At 43.0% G+C, this 20,998-nt stretch overlaps 1 protein-coding gene across 2 annotated transcripts; it reads right to left on the bottom strand.

Annotated features, from left to right (window-relative positions):
- Positions 1-957: 957 nt before the first annotated feature.
- LOC115110609 (low-density lipoprotein receptor-like) lies at positions 958-16,555 on the bottom strand. Of its 2 annotated transcripts, none has more exons than XM_029636417.2 (18): positions 16,294-16,555; positions 11,623-11,748; positions 11,376-11,498; positions 10,821-11,198; positions 10,575-10,697; positions 10,345-10,467; positions 10,044-10,163; positions 9,569-9,694; positions 8,582-8,753; positions 8,201-8,428; positions 7,023-7,141; positions 6,768-6,907; positions 6,501-6,642; positions 6,073-6,216; positions 5,710-5,958; positions 5,510-5,584; positions 5,234-5,397; positions 958-5,084 (listed from the first exon to the last, which is right to left on the bottom strand). In XM_029636417.2, the coding sequence occupies exons 1-18, from the start codon at positions 16,349-16,351 to the stop codon at positions 5,052-5,054; spliced, it is 2,643 nt and encodes an 880-aa protein (XP_029492277.1). In that variant the 5' UTR covers positions 16,352-16,555; the 3' UTR covers positions 958-5,051. The 2 variants fall into 2 exon arrangements, with proteins under 2 accessions (XP_029492277.1, XP_029492278.1); XM_029636418.2 differs by having other exon boundaries at positions 5,710-5,940.
- Between the last annotated feature and the right edge of the window lie 4,443 nt (positions 16,556-20,998).

The following is a 20,998-nucleotide window of genomic DNA, read 5'->3' as shown; positions in this document are numbered from 1 at the left end:
CTGCTGTACCTCTAATAAACTCCAGCTCCAGTTCAGCTGTACTGAACTCATGTTGTTATGTTAATGATTAAGGACAACCCCAGGTTCTTTGCTTCAAAAATGCGTCATGCCAACAAAAACAACCAGCCTAGGACACTGTGTTAGGAAATGAAGTCATATTCCGGGGAGCAGTTATTTGTTTGGATGAATGTCACAAGTAGAGTAATCAAACAAAAGGAGGCTAAATATCCAGCTGAATAAGTGTCCTAGTTACTGACATCTGGTCAACATTATTCCGCCAGTGATCCAAACCCAGCATCTACTTTATCTTTAAGTGTGTGCAGTATTGTCCTACTGTAACATCATCTAGTGTCCAAGGTCAGTTAGCACCCATGACAGTCTAATATGGATGGGGACTCTCCTCATTTCCCTAATTTTCCATCTTTCACAATGGCAGCCAGAGTCACAACCTGAATGGAATGGAGATGTATGTGGGTTTGTATGTTTTTATGTATTTACTGTATATGCATAGGTACGGATGTGTGTGTGTGTTTTCTTGGTATGTTATCATTTATCCTCCCTTCACAGCCTTGAACTTTGTCTACAGTAGGGAGCCTGCTGCCAGGACACATAGACAGTTTGACCTGAGCGATATAGCCTGAGACCTCATTTCTTTCTTGGATGCTGTTCCTGTTATTCTTGGACACTGTTTTTTAAGGCTGCCACCACAATCTGCAAATGGTTTCAGTTGGAGATGTGTGCTGTGAAAAGTGTTCTCTTGAAGTGTTCTTGTGCAGTAGCTTTGACATAAACTGGTGTCATTATGACTTTGTAGACCAGAAAGCTCCCGGCAATATGACATGAAGATGAGATATTGCAGTCTACATATGGAAAGAAAGTACCCATACACACTACCTCCCAGCTTGAACAAAAAGTAGGCCTACGTCCCGTCAATAAATAATCAGATCTGTGCAGAAACAGAGTGCTCCTTTTTCTTTCTTTGAGACAAAAACAAGCTCACACTAAAAATCAGTCGTCTGAGTCCATATAATTAAACACAATAAATCAACATAGTCCGGAAATATAAAACACCTGTGTGATTTGTGTATTTACAATCATACAATTTCATGAATAAATACATCATACCTCCCATGCTTCTGTCAGGAATTACAGAACGTTTGTGTTATTCAACAGGCTGTCATCCTGCTAATGTAATGGCCATTGGTAGTGCCCTTATTATCTAAAAGGTTAAAGAAATGTAATTCTGGAAACATTTAATTCTCAAATTAGTGCTAAAAATCTGATGGAATATAATAGATAGATACATCTATGTGAAAGGTGACTATTTTGAAACTACTAAAGCATCTCAATATTGAATCATTCTGGAAAACCAAAGGCAGCGAACACAATTAACACAGTTAACTTGTATTTTGTGTATGTATGACACATTTACAACACAAAAAGGCTTGTCAGACCAAAACTTCAGGCTTCAAGTAAAGTACCATTCACAGTGTAATGATTCTAAAATAAATATAAGCATTTTTTTATGTACATCAAATGTTTAACGGTGTACAAATTCTACACTGGGACATCATGACCACTTTTTGTTATGAATATTTACAAATACATTATGAACATAATATTTACATATTCATGATCTGCACGGTTGATGTTAGTTAACACACATTTCTGGATTTATTCCATATGGCTCTTGAATGAAACAATATGTTTAGCCCCAACCCCACGTTAAAAAGGAAACGTAAACAAACACTTTCACTGACTCAACAATAATGTCTTTGTTAGACTTAGGCCATATATAATTACCCAAACTCTCTGTCTGTCTAATACCTGTAACACTGTGACATCCTCAAGGTCAAACACATTTCATTGTAAACAGTTAGACACATTCATTTCACTCTGACCTCAGAGAAAGAGGTGTCAAACATTGTGGTCTAAAGCCACCTCAACACTATCATGAGTATTTGAATAAATCATCTGGTTAAAAGGTTAGCAGCATGATATATAATGCACTTGGATGGCTTCTATTTCAGTACCTAGAACTGTCATAATCAGTTTTTACTTAGTCAAATAAATATCTCTCTCCAGTAAACAATTCTGTGAAAACCATTGAAAGGAAACTTATGTTTCTGAACCTGAATGAAGACATGATATGCTACACTCTTAGAAAAAAGGGTTTGAAAATGGTTCAGCTGTCCCCATAGTAGAACCATTTTTGGTTCCAGGTAGAACCCTTTTGGATTCCACATATAACCCTCTGTGGAAAGGGTTATACCTGGAACCCAAAAGGGTTCTTCAAAAGGTTCTGCTATGGGGACATGGTCCCGTAAACCATTTTTTAAAGGCTTTCTGTCATAGAAGAATTACACAATTATATACTGCTCTCACACAGTTGGACAGGAAGCTTGAGAATGAGTGGATGACAGAAAGTTAGACAAGGGAGAAAATGAGAAAGATACATCTCAGACAGACTGTCCTAAATCTACTGTCTTGGCTTGCAATTAAACACCATATTAGGGAAATTGACAGCAATAGTGTTACCAAAGGCACATAGACATACAGTATAAGTGTCAGTGGGTTTAACCACCCATTTGGATAGTGCTCCACTAGTGAGGCAATGTGGACAATTGGTATAAAAAGCTATGATTTGACTTTGTCCCTGTCTGGTGATGTTATAGAGGTTAAATTGGCTCATGTATAGAATTCAAGACAACATTCACTATCAAAGGGTTTCATTTCAACAAGTGGCTCAGGTGTTAGTTTAAGTCAGGTTTTGATATTAAAACAATTCAGCAACAAAGAAATGAGTCTAGACATAGTAAATGATATGATCTGCTCATTATTTCTCAACATTTTGTCAGTCTCGGACATAAGTAAAATAAATACCTACGTTATTTACAATACCTAATTTCTGAATTCTACAGTGGGGAGAACAAGTATTTGATACACTGCCGATTTTGCAGGTTTTCCTACTTACAAAGCATGTAGAGAGGTCTGTAATTTGTATCATAGGTACACTTCAACTGTGAGAGACTGAATATAAAACAAAAATCCAGAAAATCACATTGTATGATTTTTAAGTAATTAATTTGCATTTTATTGCATGACATAAGTATTTGATACATCAGAAAAGCAGAACTTAATATTTGGTACAGAAACCTTTGTTTGCAATTACAGAGATCATATGTTTCCTGTAGTTCTTGACCAGGTTTGCACACACTGCAGCAGGGATTTTGGTCCACTCTTCCATACAGACCTTCTCCAGATCCTTCAGGTTTCAGAGCTGTCGCTGGGCAATACGGACTTTCAGCTCCCTCCAAAGATTTTCTATTGGGTTCAGGTCTGGAGACTGGCTAAGCCACTCCAGGACCTTGAGATGCTTCTTACGGAGCCTGGCTGTGTGTTTCGGGTCGTTGTCATGCTGGAAGACCCAGCCACGACCCATCTTCAATGCTCTTACTGAGGGAAGGAGGTTGTTGGCCAAGATCTCGCGATACATGGCCCCATCCATCCTCCCCTCAATACGGTGCAGTCGTCCTGTCCCCCTTGCAGAAAAGCATCCCCAAAGAATGATGTTTCCACCTCCATGCTTCACGGTTGGGATGGTATTCTTGGGGTTGTACTCATCCTTCTTCTTCCTCCAAACACGGCGAGTGGAGTTTAGACCAAAAAGCTCTATTTTTGTCTCATCAGACCACATGACCTTCTCCCATTCCTCCTCTGGATCATCCAGATGGTCATTGGCAAACTTCGGACGAGCCTGGACATGCGCTGGCTTGAGCAGGGGGACCTTGCGTGCGCTATAGGATTTTAATCCATGACAGCGTTGTGTGTTACTAATGGTTTGCTTTGAGACTGTGGTCCCAGCTCTCTTCTGTTCATTGACCAGGTCCTGCCGTGTAGTTCTGGGCTGATCCCTCACCTTCCTCATGATCGTTGATGCCCCACGAGGTGAGATCTTGCATGGAGCCCCAGACCGAGGGTGATTAACCGCCATCTTGAACTTCTTCCATTTTCTAATAATTGCGCCAACAGTTGTTGCCTTCTCACCAAGCTGCTTGCCTATTGTCCTGTAGCCCATCCCAGCCTTGTGCAGGTCTACAATTTATCCCTGATGTCCTTACACAGCTGTCTGGTCTTGGCCATTGTGGAGAGGTTGAAGTCTGTTTGATTGAATGTGTGGACAGGTGTCTTTTATACAGGTAACGAGTTCAAACCGGTGCAGTTAATACAGGTAATGAGTGGAGAACAGGAGGGCTTCTTAAAGAAAAACTAACAGGTCTGTGAGAGCCAGAATTCTTACTGGTTGGTAGGTGATCAAATACTTATGTCATGCAATGAAATGCAAATTAATTACTTAAAAATCAAACAATGTGATTTTCTGGATTTTTGTTTTAGATTCCGTCTCTCACAGTTGAAGTGTACCTATGATAAAAAAATGACAGACCTCTACATGCTTTGTAAGTAGGGAAATCTGCAAAATCGTCAGTGTATCAAATACTTGTTCTCCCTACTGTACGTAACAAGAAAGAGAGATTTTTCTCAATTCTAAGTGCTGTTAAATAAAGTTGCAGTCACCTCATATATCAAGGGCACTTCTTCACAAACACAAAACACTCAAATATTACAATTACATTACTGTTCTTTCATAATGGGGTTCAACTTCTGAACAGTCTTCTATTTGTAGGACATTTCACAGTTCAGACAAATAGTCTCTGAGAAAAATACTATGGTGTAGAATGAGCCAATAAAACTCAAGCTTGGTGGAGATGAGTTGATGGTCTCTTATGGCTCTGGATTGTGCACAAATGGGCAAGAAAGACACATGAATGAGAAATCTTCCTCCTTTTCCTGCTTTTCTTTCCAGAGCTTCCATTTGTCTTTGAGCACACAGTGGTTTGGTCAGCGGTATGACACTTTCTCTGCCTTCTTATGTCTTTGAGGTTAAAAAAATTAAATAAGATTGTCCAGGTAGCTTATATAAAATGTTTCTCTTACTCCTCTGCTCTCTCCTCTTAAAGCATTTGTGTTGGCAGGGAACGGCAGCACTATGGTCAAGCCTCATCATCAAGACTCACAATCTGTCTCTGAGGGGAAGGAAACAAAGATGAATACATTAGGTCACTGAACTACAGCTACTGTACAACATACAATAGGCTACATATGCTAATACAAAAACACTAGCATACTCCAAGTGACATTGAGATTGAGTGTGTATGACAGATTGGCCTCTTACCGGTGGGTAGGAGTAGCCGTCTGGACTGTGGCTCCTGCATATGTGCACCTGGTCTTCAGTGGTCTTCTGGTAGACTGGGTTTTCAAAGTGAATGGTGTTGGTGTTCTTCAGCCTGTAGTTCCTCCACAGCAGCACGGCACCAAAGGCCACCAGACACACAATGGCTGAGAGACAGAGAGAGACATACAGGTCAGAGGGGATTTGTTGATGCTAAAGTGGGTTTTTTAAATCATTGGCGTGTAATAATCATGCTAACTGTCAGTGATGTTATCTTACCTATAGGCAGCCCGATGTATAAAGCTGCAGGGGTTGAAGGGGCTGTGGGTATAGCAGCAAATTCATGGCGGATGTCTGAAGGGCAAAACAATACAGATTTAGACCAATGATACACCATGTCAAAGTGTGATGTTCTTTAAAAATATTAATTGCTGATAACTCCTGCATTTAATGAGAGCACACATTTAAGTCATGCTTACCCTGAGTGGTGACTTGAGGCACTGTGGTAGTCTGGGCCTGGGGGATCCTGGGTCTATCTGGCTGGGCAGGCTGGGGTTTGCGTGGCACAGGCTTGGTAGTGCGGGGAGGCGCAGGCGTAACTGTGGTAGTGATGATGGGGGCCTTAGTGGTGGTGCGGGCTGGAGGTGCAGTGGAGGTGCGAACGGGTGCCGGTGGGGGGTTGGAGGCGGGAACAATGGGCTTGACTGGAGCTGCAGGTGTTGGTGCAGCTGGTCAATATACAGATAACACTTAGGTTAGATATTATACAGGAAGCAAGGGATCATATATTTCCCCTGAGTTATGCTACATAGAGAGGCTGAGGGTGCTAGCTAGATATATACCTGGTACACATTTCCTCATGTCTTTGGCCAGAAGCATGTTGTCAGGGCATGCACAGGTGTACTTGGGGGAATGTAGGCCCACCTGGGGGGCTGCCAGACACATGAACTCACAGCCTCCGTTGGCCACCTTGCACCAGTCCCTGCCTGGAGTGGGGCAGAGGGGAGGAGGGGATTAAGTCTGAGGACTGGTTTGTCTCAATAGAAAGCACATTGCTATTGCTATGCTACTGCAGCATTGCAACTTAATTGTAATAGTCTGAGGCTCCAGACACAAAAATAGCACTTAGAATAAAATGCATCCCTGAGGTGCAACCGTCACGCCAAAACCCATTGGTGCCTAACTCCAAGGCTACTCTTGCATAAACAAACTACTGACCTAACTAACTATGGGAAGATTAAAAATCTGAGAGACCTGATCTGATACATACCAGTTGGCTGTTTGAGGTTGTGGTACAACACAATGTCCTCTGGGGATACCAGGTGCTCTGCCACAGGCTTGATGTCCCTGCCTGTCACACGGTTGGCACTCAGAATGGCATTGTTGCTGACATCTGTCCAAAACACTCTTTCCTACACACAGAATACACAGTACTCCATTTAAACATTTTTCATCTCTGCATAAACATATGAAATATATATGGTTATTTTCAGACTTATTTTCATTTAAAAGTTAAAGTTGTAATTTTGGCACTCACCTCAAACACAGTGATGCCTAGGGGATGGGCTAGCCTGTGTTCATCTATAATGAGTGTCCTTCGGCCGCCACCCTGTACGTTGATACTGGAGAGGGTGTGCAGCTTGGAGTCCACCCAGTACAGCCGCTGGTTCAGCAGGTCTGACCAGGAAATAGGACAAGAGAAACTAGTCAGACCAGAGTGACAATGCAGAAACACACTCACAATTATGCATGCGCACCCTCACACACAAAGGTAAGTTATGAAAGTGCTCACCAAGGGTGATTCCATTGGGCCACACAATGTCGTCTGTGACCAGAGCAGCACGGTCTCCTCCGTTCAGACCTCCCTTCTCAATCTTGGCTGGAGTTCCCCAGTCAGTCCAGTACATGAAACTAGGAAGGCAGTAGAACACATTTATTGAAGCATGTCATCATTCAACAGATATCCCGTGTAGGCTCAATGTTTCAGTCATTATGCTAATTCCTGAAGCCAGGGTGGCGAATCGCATCTCTGCATGTCTGGCAGACATATCAGTGTGGATGACGGATCACCACCTCAAGCTGAACCTCGGCAAGACGGAGCTGCTCTTCCTCCCGGGGAAGGACTGCCCGTTCCATGATCTCGCCATCACGGTTGACAACTCCATCGTGTCCTCCTCCCAGAGCGCTAAGAACCTTGGCGTGATCCTGGACAACACCCTGTCGTTCTCAACTAACATCAAGGCGGTGGCCCGTTCCTGTAGGTTCATGCTCTACAACATCCGCAGAGTACGACCCTGCCTCACACAGGAAGCGGCGCAGGTCCTAATCCAGGCACTTGTCATCTCCCGTCTGGATTACTGCAACTCGCTGTTGGCTGGGCTCCCTGCCTGTGCCATTAAACCCCTACAACTCATCCAGAACGCCGCAGCCCGTCTGGTGTTCAACCTTCCCAAGTTCTCTCACGTCACCCCGCTCCTCCGCTCTCTCCACTGGCTTCCAGTTGAAGCTCGCATCCGCTACAAGACCATGGTGCTTGCCTATGGAGCTGTGAGGGGAACGGCACCTCAGTACCTCCAGGCTCTGATCAGGCCCTACACCCAAACAAGGGCACTGCGTTCATCCACCTCTGGCCTGCTCGCCTCCCTACCACTGAGGAAGTACAGTTCCCGCTCAGCCCAGTCAAAACTGTTCGCTGCTCTGGCCCCCCAATGGTGGAACAAACTCCCTCACGACGCCAGGACAGCGGAGTCAATCACCACCTTCCGGAGACACCTGAAACCCCACCTCTTTAAGGAATACCTAGGATAGGATAAAGTAATCCTTCTCACCCCCTTAAAAGATTTAGATGCACTATTGTAAAGTGGCTGCTCCACTGGAGATCATAAGGTGAATGCACCAATTTGTAAGTCGCTCTGGATAAGAGCGTCTGCTAAATGACTTAAATGTAATGTAAAATGTAATGGGACCTACTTGCTGTGGGGGTCGACCACAATAGCACGGGGTTTGGCCAGGTCATTCCGGAAGAGAGTCTTGCGGCGGCTCCCGTTGGCGGTTGACACGGAGATGCTGCTGCGGATACTGTCGGTCCAGTAGATGTTGCCGTGGACCCAGTCAAAGGCAATGCCCTCCGGAGCTTCGATGTCGCTGTCAATCACAACTTTGTGTTGCGCTGTGTCTGCAGCCAAGTCCATTGAGGTGCTGGATTGTAGGAGAAGGGTGGAAAATAGAGAGAAAATATATTTATTAGACCATCATCGTCATTCTAATCATCATCCTCATCAAGATATCACTGGGAGCAATAGGAATACAACAGGGCTCTATGGATAAAGGTAACATGGAAGCTTTGCTCACCTGTAGATCTTCTTCTGGGAGAGGTCAGACCAGTAAATCTCCTTGGCAACCATGTCCATGTCCAGAGCCACTGCATTCTTTAGGTGGGGGATGACACGCGTGTACTCACTCTTGTCCAGTGTCATCTTCCTCACCTCATGGCGATTGGTGAAGAACAGATAGGCTACAGTGCCTGTGTGATCAGACGAGAGAGTATCGTTCCAATAACTGCAATGCATGACCCATGAAAATATAAAAATAAACTTGATCAAAACATGAGCAAAGTAAGCATTCAGTCTTTCTGATAAAATAATGTATATGTTGAAAGATAATGATTAAATAATTCCACTCTGAAACCTTATAATAGTATGAAATGGATTAGAATCATAAAATTATAATCTGATGATGTGTGTAGTTTTAGTCAGAATTAGATTAAACAATGTATCTGTATAGTGGAAAAACACAGACTGTCTGAGCAAGGCGTAGTTTAGGGTTTGAACCTCTATGTGTGTGCCGAAGAAAGAAAACAAGAACAATTCAACTGTGTTTGGACCGACCTGGCTGGGCCTCTGGGAAATGTATTTTTATTTATTTATTTTTTATGTTTTTATCTGTTATTTTACCAGGTAAATTGAGCGATATGATAGCATAGGGAGTACTTCTCAAGGTTTCCCTAATCTCGGGGGAATGGAACTGTCGGCTGGGTAGTGATACACAGGGGTGAGAACTATGGAGAAGGATAAAACTCACCTACTGTTTGTGTGTATGTATGTGCGTAGGATACCTACTGTTTGTGTGGAAGTATGTGCGCAGCTATAAAATGGATGTCTTTGTATAATGGACTTCAGAACGTTCTCGTGAATAAACACTTTGATTTTTGTAAGCTGGGACTCTGCTTCATTCAACCAGAATCTTACAAACTCTGGGTTGCAGACTGAGTAGATTAATTGAAGTTTATGAACATTGATAACAAAATTCACATAACACTTTCTTAGGTCCAATACTTACCGATGGCCTTGCAGGCTTTAGTGGCTGGGTCGACCTGGTAGCCCTCCTCACACTCACACTTGTAGCTGCCCATATGATTGACACAGATCTGGCTGCAGATATCTGGGTTGGCACACTCATCGATATCTGTGGGAAGAGGTACAGGACAGATATGACGTCTATGTAACTGGCACAGTGTTGGAGAAGGTAAACGGTGGCGTAGGGTCAGTAACAGCACTGAGTCATCATGGCCCCACAGGGAAGTGGTCCAGTCAGGACAGAGACCTTCTCACCCCAATAGCACCAGCTTTACACTGCCATACAGGATTGAACTAAGGCAAAGGTATCAATGGGCACATCGCCTGGCACTAGGCCAAAAGGATGTACAGTCTGAAGTCCACATTGGCAAGGACATCAGATCCAATATGGCTGCTGATTGAGCCAACTTTTTGGGCTCTGTGGACACACATGCAGCTATAGTGGTAAGGAGTTTTACCTTCACAGCGTTTCTTGTCCGTCAGGTAGTAGCCGGTGGGGCATTGGCACTCATAGCCGATCTTCAGGTCATTGCAGATGTGTGAGCAGCCGCCATTGTTGTACAGGCACTCGTTGGAATCTGCAGGGAGGGTTAGAGGAGAGAAAAGTGACAGTTCAACACACCAGTCCACAACTCCTTTCTTTCAGCAACCACAGCTAGATAGCATTCCCATGGTTTCCATCCAACTCATTTTACGTGAGAAGCTAACCATAGGCAAAACAACATTCCCCCTAAGTACATGTTCCACCTTCATACTCACCACACTCTCTGAGAGGCTCATCTGACCAGTCCCTGCAGTCACGCTGCTTGTCACACACCTTCTCCATACTGATGCACTCCCCACTACGGCACTTAAACCTGGTGGGACCCTTGCAATGGCTCACTGTGGAGGAGAGGAGAGTGTGACTATAACACAAGGAAGTATTACCATTCCAGTAGGTCACAGTAGTAAAAGCAGGGGTAGTAGCTTTATGTGGGGCAAGAGCCTACCATTGACACAGCCCATTTCGTCACTCAAGTCTCTGCAGTCGTACTGGCGGTTACATTGGCGACCGCCGTGGATACAGGTGCCATCACCGCATTGGAACTCATCGGGGCGGCAGGTGAGGCGGCCTATGGAGAGAAGGAGAGATTGAGAGGTCAGTCAAAAATTCATATGCAATTTACATATTAAAGACGGAAAATATTAAAGCGAATATAGCTAACAGAAGCAATAAGAGAGGGGAATGTACTCACTACAGTTGGTCTCGTCAGAGCGATCCAGGCAGTCGAATCCTCCATCACATTTCCAGCTGCTGTGGATACACTCCCCGCTGCCACATTGGAACTCCCGAAGGGAGCAGGGCTTGGGGGCACCCCCAGGGGCTCGCGTCCCACAGTTCTGGGGCCACTCGTCGGAGCCATCCGAGCAGTCAGCGTCTCCGTCGCAGGCCCACAGGCGCGGCACACACACAGAGTTGTTGCACTGGAAGGAGGTGGAGCTACAGGTGGTGGATGGGCAGGAAGCCTCGTCGCTCCCGTCATCACAGTCCAACTCCTCATCACACACAAAAGAGGCCGACACACACTGGCTGTTACTGCAGTGGAATTTGTTATCTGCGCAGTGCTTGGGCGCTGTGGGAGGAACAGAGATGTGTGTGTTAGAGGGGAGCCTCATTTGTCAGGCTTATATCAGTTGTGAAAGAATGGGACTGAGAGGGAAAAGAGAGAGTAGATGAGAGAAGGGGAAATGTTGGGAGGTAAGTTGGGGAGAAGGGTACAATAGAGAGTGGAGAAGACAGGACCACTTACCACAGCTCTCCTCATCAGCTCCATTCTCACAGTCTGCTTTGCCGTCACAGAGCCAGGTACTGGGAACACACTGGTTCAAATGTCCACCACAGCTGAACTCTGTGGTTCCGCATGTTCTGGCCACTACAGGTGCAACCGCAAAGAGAGAACAACCATCAGTTACTGAAACTGAAAAAGATGTTGAACTAGAAGTGTGGTTCAATCCTCTATTGTATTCCTATTAGCTACGGCGGTATGTGTTACTCACAGCAGGTTCCGGGGAGCTCGTCAGTTCCATCTCCACAATCATCTGTGTCGTCACACACCCATCTCAGCGTAATGCACTTCCCGTTCCCACACAGGAACTGCCTGGTCCCGCATATTGTCTCTGCGTCTATAAGGGAAAAACACACGTACCCACACGGTCAGTCCATGACTATTCATTCTGGTGAACAGCAAAATCTCAAAATCAAAATGGGCTTAAAGCCCAAAGGAGCATTTAACTGACTAACATTTACAACCCCGGATACATTGTATAATGGGACAATAAATCTCTCATGAATGAAACCAATTGCTGTTCTATTTATTTCTGGGAAGCACACAAACCAGACTCTTTCCCGAGAGGACACTGTATATAGCTGCACACTGATCTGGTACTTGTACTCCTGGCAAAGTACACAAATCAGACGCTTTCCCGAGAGGGGTTGCGTGGCAAGCCAAGCCCACTGCAAAGCCTTAGCAGGACAGGACAACCAGTGTTATTTCTCTGCTTTATCATCTACATACTGTCAGGTCAGTCAAAAACACAACACATTATTTCAACACCTGTATCCTGACATAATAAACTACAGGAAAAGGAAAAAGTGTCTGTTTTCTGTACCTCTGTGGATGTTATCTGAGGCAAATACTTGAGCAGATCATAAATCAGAATGTGTAGAGTTAAAACAAAAGTGCCAGAGCAGGTTGATTCTGGTGGGTCTCATTTCCCAGCTTGCAGTCATATGTGACAGTGAGTGGGGGAGGGTCTGGCTGTTCAGTGGGCTTTGGCAGGGATGCTGGTAACACATCAACAAAGAGGCAGGGGGATGGGTGGGAGAGGCCCATTATGACCCTCTCCCTCAACATACACACATATACATTTACAGACACATACACATGCAAATTCCAACCTACCTATAGAGGAGGAATGTGGAGAATCTACAACTCAATCACACTGACACATGCACACACTCACACACTAAAGTTTACACCTGCCATTGGTAGTGGAGAATGTAGATTTTTGTCAGTAATTGGCAGGTGATGACTGAAGACAAATGACAAGAGATCGTAGACATACATTACTGGCTGATGTTATGTTCTCCTTAACATCTTCATTATCCTCCATGCAGTTCTGAATGCTCTTCATCCATCAAACAAAGACCTTCTAGACCTCCTACAGCTCTCCACCCAACCCCCTATCTAAATCACCCTAGTTAGTGAACTGGAAGAACCAATTAAGACACTGTACTGTACATCAGTGCCCCTGGCCACAGAGATGACTCACAGCAGTGTCCAGATGCCACTGGGAATTCCTTATCCTGCACTTAGGCCTCAAAACACTGGATGGACACCTGTTTCTGATATGAGCCAGGGGGAGAAGCTTGACCAGAGGGAGGAGCTTGAATCACATGACTGGTAGCTGATTGGGTCAAGCGGAATGTTTGCATGATAGTAACAGAAGAGACAATAGTGGGCTAGGTACTCTTTTTACTGACCACTGAGGATGGATTATCAAAACAGGACAGTTCCAGTGTGAGGTGAACCTTTAGTTTCTCACCAATGGTTTCAGTTGCAGGAACAATAATACCTACTGAATTGCACTACCGTGTTATTTCAAGGAAGTAAATAAGGGAATTTGGAAAGATTTAACAATTTATGCTCATTGGAAGAATGCCCATAGTTTGGCTGAGATATTTTGGTCATAAACTGTGCTTTTTGTTCTGTTCTATTCAACAGATGTCAACAGCAGATCTGGGAAAGTGGATGGAAATGAAATGGGGCCATCTAGTACAGATATTTCTTTGTGAACAAACAGCATGAACATGAGAAGTCAATGTCCTCATTCACCATGTCTCCACAGCTGAACAGGTTACTGCCATTCCAGTTCTGGACCCAGAGTGTACTATGAGCGGCTGTATTGGTTGGTGGGATCCTCTTCCATGTGCAGTCCCTTTATTTAAAGGTTTTATCATGAGTGATTTTAATCTTATCTTACCTGGTTGTCTTATCTATAGAGTTCCCTCGTGAGTGAACAAGACAAGCCACAAAATAAGAGCAAACCAACACGTGAATGAATACCCACACAACATAAAAGAATACCCAGATGTGATCACATTTCCCACTGCCATCCCTTGGAAAACAGTTTGGGTTCTAGTAACTCACACAATATTACCCTCTAGGGCCAGGTGAGTATATTGACTTAATACCTGAAAACTCTAATCAAAAGCTATCAAAGTCTCTCTCTCTCTTTATCATATCCACCTGTCCTCATTCCCAGAGAGAAGTGATGGTCAGATGCAGGCGAATGCCCTGCCTTCGATAACATTTGGTTAGGCTTAAAGTTCAGTCCATCAAAGGCTCGGACTGACAAGGTTTACTGATTAACCTTGGGGAGAAATGTAACGTGGCATACTTGTTTGTCTGTCCTCTGATGTGTGGTGTGTTTAATTGATCTTCCGTTCTCTATCAGGACAAGCTGGAGGAGAGGAAACAGCTCTGCCCACTGTTTGATGAGCTGTTGAAACTGGCTAATGAAGTAAACATCTCTTCATATGACACTTAGAAGGCATGGACATGGTTTACAGATAGCATGATAAAGTGATTTGCACAGGCTTACAGTTAATCAGTACCACTTTCTAAATAGGTGATGGAACAGATCTTTTTTGAGATGGGGCATGTCATTCTGCAACTACTTTTATTTATCGCTCAGCACTCTCCATTTAGGCCCTCAGAAAATGTCAAGGCAAAAACGGTATTCTTTATGATTATTTGCAAAGAGTTTGAATCAAGTTCCCAGTGTGAGTCTTCCATTCTCAATATATCTGCACGTTACTGATTGCGCAATATGAGGGCTGTCCGCTCCTCCTGATAAGACAATGGACAATGTGAGAATGAGCACAAACTGTTTCAGACTGCTGATGCTCTCACAACAACACAACTCTGTTGTGTCAATGGATAGGAGTGTGAGAGCCAGTTCCAACATGTTCCTGGCACTTTTTCCCAAACATTTCCATACTGGTCCCAACACTAACACTGGAGGTTATTGCATACAGGGCAGATGGTGTTGAACCAATACGTTGGAATGTTGCCTCAGGAGAAATACATAAGTCATGCTTTGTGGAGGTGGGCAAGAGGGATTCCTTTAATTCTCAAGGCGGCCCACCACAATGATGCCATAGGGCCATCAATACATCATGAAAGGGTCAAAAACATGAGTGAACAACAGAGAATCTAGATTGCAATGTGACTGGTTATTACATCAGTTGATGAGAACACATATAGTCTATTGAGAACACATATATTCTATGGCAGCCTTGCTATGTAGCCTAATTATACAATAATTCACTTGTAATCTGCTGTACCTGAATTTGGGAGATTTTTGCACATTAAAGCTAGAATGAGCAGTTGAAACAATAGAGCAAAACCCCACCCGTTTTGGTAAAAAGCTGAGGGATGGGCCTGAAGAAAAGTAACCTCTCAAATTCAAAGACAGAGCCAGACTATGGATGCAAGGACTGACCATCCAGGATATCAACATAATTTGAACCACGTTTTGAAACTATGCAGGTTTTATTTTTTTATTTAGCCTAAATTGTTTACAAACATTGGAGGGCTTATATTTTGGGTTCTGATGGGGTTCAACAGCTGGACTAAGCTCATTAGGTATGTATAAGCATCTCAGTGCTAGAGGCATCACTACAGTCCCTGGTTCGAATCCAGGCTGCATCACAGCTGGCCATGATTGGGAGTCCCATAATTGGCCCTGCAACGTCTGGGTTTGGCCAGGGTAGGCAGTCATTGTAAATAAGAATCTGTTCTTAAATTACTTGTTTAGTTAAATAAAACTATATTCAATAGATGTATATATAATTAGGTAGATACCCAGTCATTGCGCTAATGCTAGTTAGCATTGGCTCGCTAAACTACCTCAGACTCTTGGGAAGTAAATGGCCTCATTGGCAAAATCCCGTAGTATCCAATTAATTTATAAATCCTGAAATGGATGTAGGATTAAAGCTTTTAAATAACAATAGCCTAATTGTCTTGCACAAAAAAAGTATTGCACAATAGTGCAAAACTGTAAACTGCCGCTCTTCTCAGCATGTACTACAATTCAAACATCCTTTAGCCTCGCCCGGCTCCAATTCCACAGCAAGCTTTCGGAAACGTCTTGTTGCACATTCTTAAATCTGATTGGCCACGGAATCTCATGGCCAACAACAAATCAGGGGCTATTAACGTAGTTCATTCATACAAATTCCGGTAAAAATAGATCGTGTACATGTATCTAAAGGTAACTGCGAGTGCAATGACAAAATAAATACTCGCCTACGCATTGTGTTCTGATAATAATAAGAAACTATTTGTGTTGCACACTTGCAGCTTCTTCAAGATGCAACACAAATTTGACCTACATTCTACAAATAACAAGCCCCCTCCCCCGTCGTGATGCGTCAGGCGATGTCCAAGAGTGGGCTATTTAAACATTTAACATCGTTTGATAACTTGATCATTTACGATAGACATAATATTTAACAAGAAGGTAGGCTGTGTTTAAAAATATACTTACTTTGCCACTATGTATTAGTGGAACAAATAACAAATAAACCAAATGAATTGGGAATTATTCCTAAATTAACGATACACTAGAGTAGACCTATGTTAGAATAAAGATACTTACTTGTTTGGACAACACAGCAAGCCAGGAACACCCACAGCACGCACAGCAGCCGCCCCATAGTCTGCAGCCAAATGTTTAAAATGATTTACACTTTACTCTGACTGTCAATAAGGTATTATGATACAGCTATAACAATGTTAAAACGATTGTTTTATTTTAAAGTCAATGCTTCCAAGATGTTCAGTTCCTCTGCTCTTATGTTCTGGATTCAGATGCGCTTGGGACGAGAGGTTAGACAAAGATGCTCCTGACAGTGTATTCATGTTTGGCAATATCAGAGCAATTTCAATGTGGTCCAGTGGTGGGTTGAATGGGAGGAGCCCAATAAGCGTAGGGCGGGGTTTGGAGTGGTGTGATCTCTGGAATAGAGCCTCATTACCGAATGGCGTGTCTTCACTTTACTACTGTTTAACCCTTGAGTTTATTCTTAAAGCTCCCCCCCCCACACACACACACTTTGTCTATAAGCTCATTCTGACAGGCGCTTCTAAGTATTCAAAAGCAGGATCTCCCTGGTCAAAACAATAGATAAAGATTGCCTTGCTTGCTTTTCCGTGGAGTTGGTAAAAGTGGTAACTATAAAGGTGATTCTTATAGTGATAGGTTCTACATTTCTATTTTGTGACATTTTGATAAAACTGTACATTTTCATGACTCAGCTCAATCCAGACACAAACAGAAAATGACACAGGCTGTTGGGGTTCCTCGAGGTTGTCCCTATAAAGTACAACAGCACTGAGTGGGGGGAGAGAAGAAAAATAAATAGGATGTTAGTGAACCAAACAATAAGCACAGAACATGTTATCAGGTCTATCATGATGGCCTTGATGACTAATTCTCATCTAGTTTGTACTTGCTCTATTTTTAATATTGATCTATCCAATGTCCATCAGTGTACAATGACGCACCATCTCTTAAACAAAACACAAAAACACCACAGCCAAACGACTGTGTTTTTCCCTCGTGGTCAGAGCGGCAACACGTGACAACACAAATAATAGCAAAACAAGAAGTCAGACTGCTCTAGTTCTCATGGGTCTGCTGCACCGACCAGTATTAGTATGACATCCTGCCATGCCTCTGTCAACCAGTAACTGACTACAGCTCCCTATCCTATTTCGGACCAAATAGAACAAGCTAAAAACTGTAATCTAATAGTAGCTTCACATCAGAGTTGAGGATCTAGCTACACACAGTAGCTGGAAATAAGATGGCAGGAGAAGCCAAGGCTTTGATGATGACAGCAAATTCTATAGCTATTACCCTCTCTTTCTGAAGCAATGGTGTTTTATTTAGTAACAGGGAGTGGTAACACAGATGTAATCAAGATTATGTCAGACAGATTTGGATCATACTACACTACATCAAGATGAAAGAGTAACAATTACATTTCATGTTACAATACCAATAGTCATTGCTAATTTATTTTTACTCCAGGATTGAGATGTATTTCCTTCACAGGGATTCTGAGAAAGCTGACCTAATATTTGAGACCAATAATAGGAGTTGACAGTCACACAACTCTCTGCCCTCTGGTGAGAGTGGGTCCTCTCAGTGACCGGCCCTTGAATAGCCCGCCATGGGGCATGAAAGCTTCTGAAACTGTGCAAAGGAGAACCACAGAAGTGCCTAATGAGACTGTCACTAATTGTGCTGCCCTCACTGCTCCCGCTATTGGAATGCTGATGGTGCAGATACAGTGACATTTCACATTCTTAAAATAAAGTAGTGATCCTAACTGACTTAAGACAGGGAATTTTTACTTGGATGAAATGTCAGGAATGGTGAAAAACGGATTTTAAATGTATTTGGCTAAGGTGCATGTAAACTTTCAAAGTCAGTTAGGATCACTACTTTATTTTAAGAACGTGAAATATCAGAATAATAGTGGAGAGAATTATTTATTTTAGCTATAATTTCTTTCATCACATTCCCAGTGGGTCAAACGTTTACACACAATCAATTAGTATTTCGTATCATTGCCTTTAAATTGTTTAACTTGGGTGAAACGTTTCAGGTAGCCTTCCACAAGCTTCCAACAATAAGTTGGGTGAATTTTGGCCCATTCCTCCTGACAGAGCTGGTGTAACTGAATCAGATTTGTAGGCCTCCTTGCTCACACACGCTTTTTCAGTTCTGCCCACACATTTTCTATAGGATTGAGGTCAGGGCTTTGTGATGGCCACTCCAATACCTTGACTTTGTTGTGCTTAAGCCATTTTGCCACAACTTTGGAATTATGCTCGGGGTCATTGTCCACATGGAAGACCCATTTGTGACTAAGCTTAACTTCCTGACGGATGTCTTGAGACGTTGCTTCAATATATCCACATCATTTTCCTCCCTCATGATGCCATCTATTTTGTGAAGTGCACCAGGCCCTCCTGCAGCAAAGCACCCCACAACATGAGGCTGCCACCCCTGTGCTTCACAGTTGGGATGGTGTTCTTCGGCTTGCAAGCCTCTCCCTTTTTCCTCCAAACATAACGATGGTCATTACAGCCAAACAGTTCTATTTTTGTTTCATCAGACCAGAGGACATTTCTCCAAAAAGTACGATCTTTGTCCCCATGTGCAGTTGCAAACCGTAGTCTGGCTTTTTTATGGCGATTTTGGAGCAGTGGCTTCTTCCTTGAAGAACAGCCTTTCAGGTTATGTCGATATAGGATTCGTTTTACTGTGGATATAGATACTTTTGTACCTGCTTCCTCCAGCATCTTCACAAGGTCCTTTGCTGTTGTTCTGGGATTGATTTGCACTTTTCGCACCAAAGAACGTTCATCTCTAGGAGACAGAAAGCTTCTCCTTCCTGAGCGGTATGACGGCTGCGTGGTCCCATGGTGTTTGTACTTGTATACTACTGTTTGTACAGATGAACGTGGTTCCTTCAGGCATTTGGAAATGGCTCCCAAGGATGAACCAGACTTGTGGTCTACAAAATATTTTTCTGAGGTGATTTATTTTGATTTCCCCATGATGTCAAGCAAAGAGGCACTGAGTTTGAAGGTAGGCCTTGAAATACATCCACAGGTACACCTCCAATTGACTCAAATTATGCCAATTAGCCTATCAGAAGCTTCTGAAGCCATGACATCATTTTATGGAGTTTTCCAAGCTGTTTAAAGGCACAGCCAACTTACTGTATGTAAACTTCTGACCCACTGGAATTGTGATACAGTGAATTGTAAGTGAAATAATCTGTCTGTAAACAATTGTTGGAAAAATGTATTGTGTCATGCACAAAGTAGATGTCCTAACCGACCTGCCAAAACTATAGTTTATTAACAAGAAATTTGTGGAGTGGTTGAAAAACAAGTTTTAATGACTCCAACCTAAGTGTATGTAAACTTCCGACTTCAACTGTATATTGTTTTGTATTTAACTAGGCAAGTCAGTTAAGAACAAATTCTTATTATAATGATGGCCTACACCAGTCAAACCCAGACGACGCTGGGCCAATTGTGTTCCGCCCTATGGGACTCCCAATCACAGCCTGGTTGTGATACAGCCTGGATTCAAACCAGGGTGTCTGTAGTGATGCCTCTAGAACTGAGATGCAGTGCCTTAGACCGCTGCGCCACTCAGGAGAATATGAGTGATAAAGTATGGTCACATTTAATTTGCTCTGTTAAACCTACCCTTTGGAATGATTTTGTTAGCAATGCTGAATAAAAAAATAAACACACATGTGAAGTGTTGGTCCCATGTTTCATGAGCTGAAATAAAAGATTCCATACATTTTCCATTCACACAAAAAGCTTAATTCTCTCAAATTTTGTGCACTAATTTGTTTACATCCATGTTTGTGATCATTTCTCCTTTGCCAAGATAATCCATCCACCTGACAGTTGTAGCATAAATTTGAAGTAACTGATTAAATAGCATGATCATTACACAGGTCCACATTGTGCTGGGGACAATAATAGGCCACTCTAAAATGTGAAGTTTTGTCACACAACACAATGCCACAGTTCTTCCATGGGCTGCACACTCGCCAGACATGTCACCCATTGAGCATGTTTGGGATGCTCTGGGTCAACTTGTACGACAGCATGTTTCAGTTCCCACCAATATCCAGCAACTTGGCACAGCCATTGAAGATGAGTGGGACAACATTACACAGGCCATAATCAACAGCCTGATCAACTCTATGCGAAGAAGATGTGTTGCGCTGCATGAGGCGGTGGTCACACCAGATACTGACTTTTTTTCTGATCCACACGCCTATTTTTTTCAAGGTATCTTTGACCAACAGATACTTATCTGTATTTCCAGTCATGTGAAATCCATAGATGAGGGCCACATTTATTTATTTATTTAAATTGACTGATTTACTTATATGAACTGTAACGCAGTAAAATCTTTGAAATTGTTGCATGTTGCGTTTTTATTTCTGTTCAGTGTATTTCATTTTTCAGGCGAAGATCCCTCAACAATCATTCCCATAATAGCACATTGGTAGTAGTCAGGGACAACCAAGATAGTGAAGCAGGGCTGGTTAAAGCCCTGGATGGGAGACCAAAGGGTAACTGTAGACATATTAATTCTCCAGTAAGGGGTTCTGACCAGCCTGTTCTTTCTTCTGATAGTGGATATAACTTTGAAGATCTGACAAGTTTAATCTATTTTGGAATTTGGTTACCATGATAACAAAATCCTGTGGTTGAAATTTCACCCTCAAAACAACAGTTTACATTGATGACCT

The sequence above is a fragment of the Oncorhynchus nerka genome, linkage group LG26, assembly GCF_034236695.1.
Source record: "Oncorhynchus nerka isolate Pitt River linkage group LG26, Oner_Uvic_2.0, whole genome shotgun sequence".
NCBI classification, from domain to species: domain Eukaryota; kingdom Metazoa; phylum Chordata; class Actinopteri; order Salmoniformes; family Salmonidae; genus Oncorhynchus; species Oncorhynchus nerka.
The sequence above is the reverse complement of the archived record's forward strand: the minus strand, read 5'-3'. Positions and strand labels throughout refer to the sequence as shown.

Excerpts from the sequence above, each read along its gene's own strand:
- LOC115110609 (XM_029636417.2), bottom strand. The coding sequence starts at position 16,351 with ATGGGGCGGCTGCTGTGCGTGCTGTGGGTGTTCCTGGCTTGCTGTGTT. Across the intron at positions 7,142-8,200 it reads GTGGTCGACCCCCACAGCAA|TTTCATGTACTGGACTGACT; the intron begins GTAGGTCCCATT and ends CTGCCTTCCTAG. Across the intron at positions 5,085-5,233 it reads ACGGCTACTCCTACCCACCG|AGACAGATTGTGAGTCTTGA; the intron begins GTAAGAGGCCAA and ends CCTTCCCCTCAG.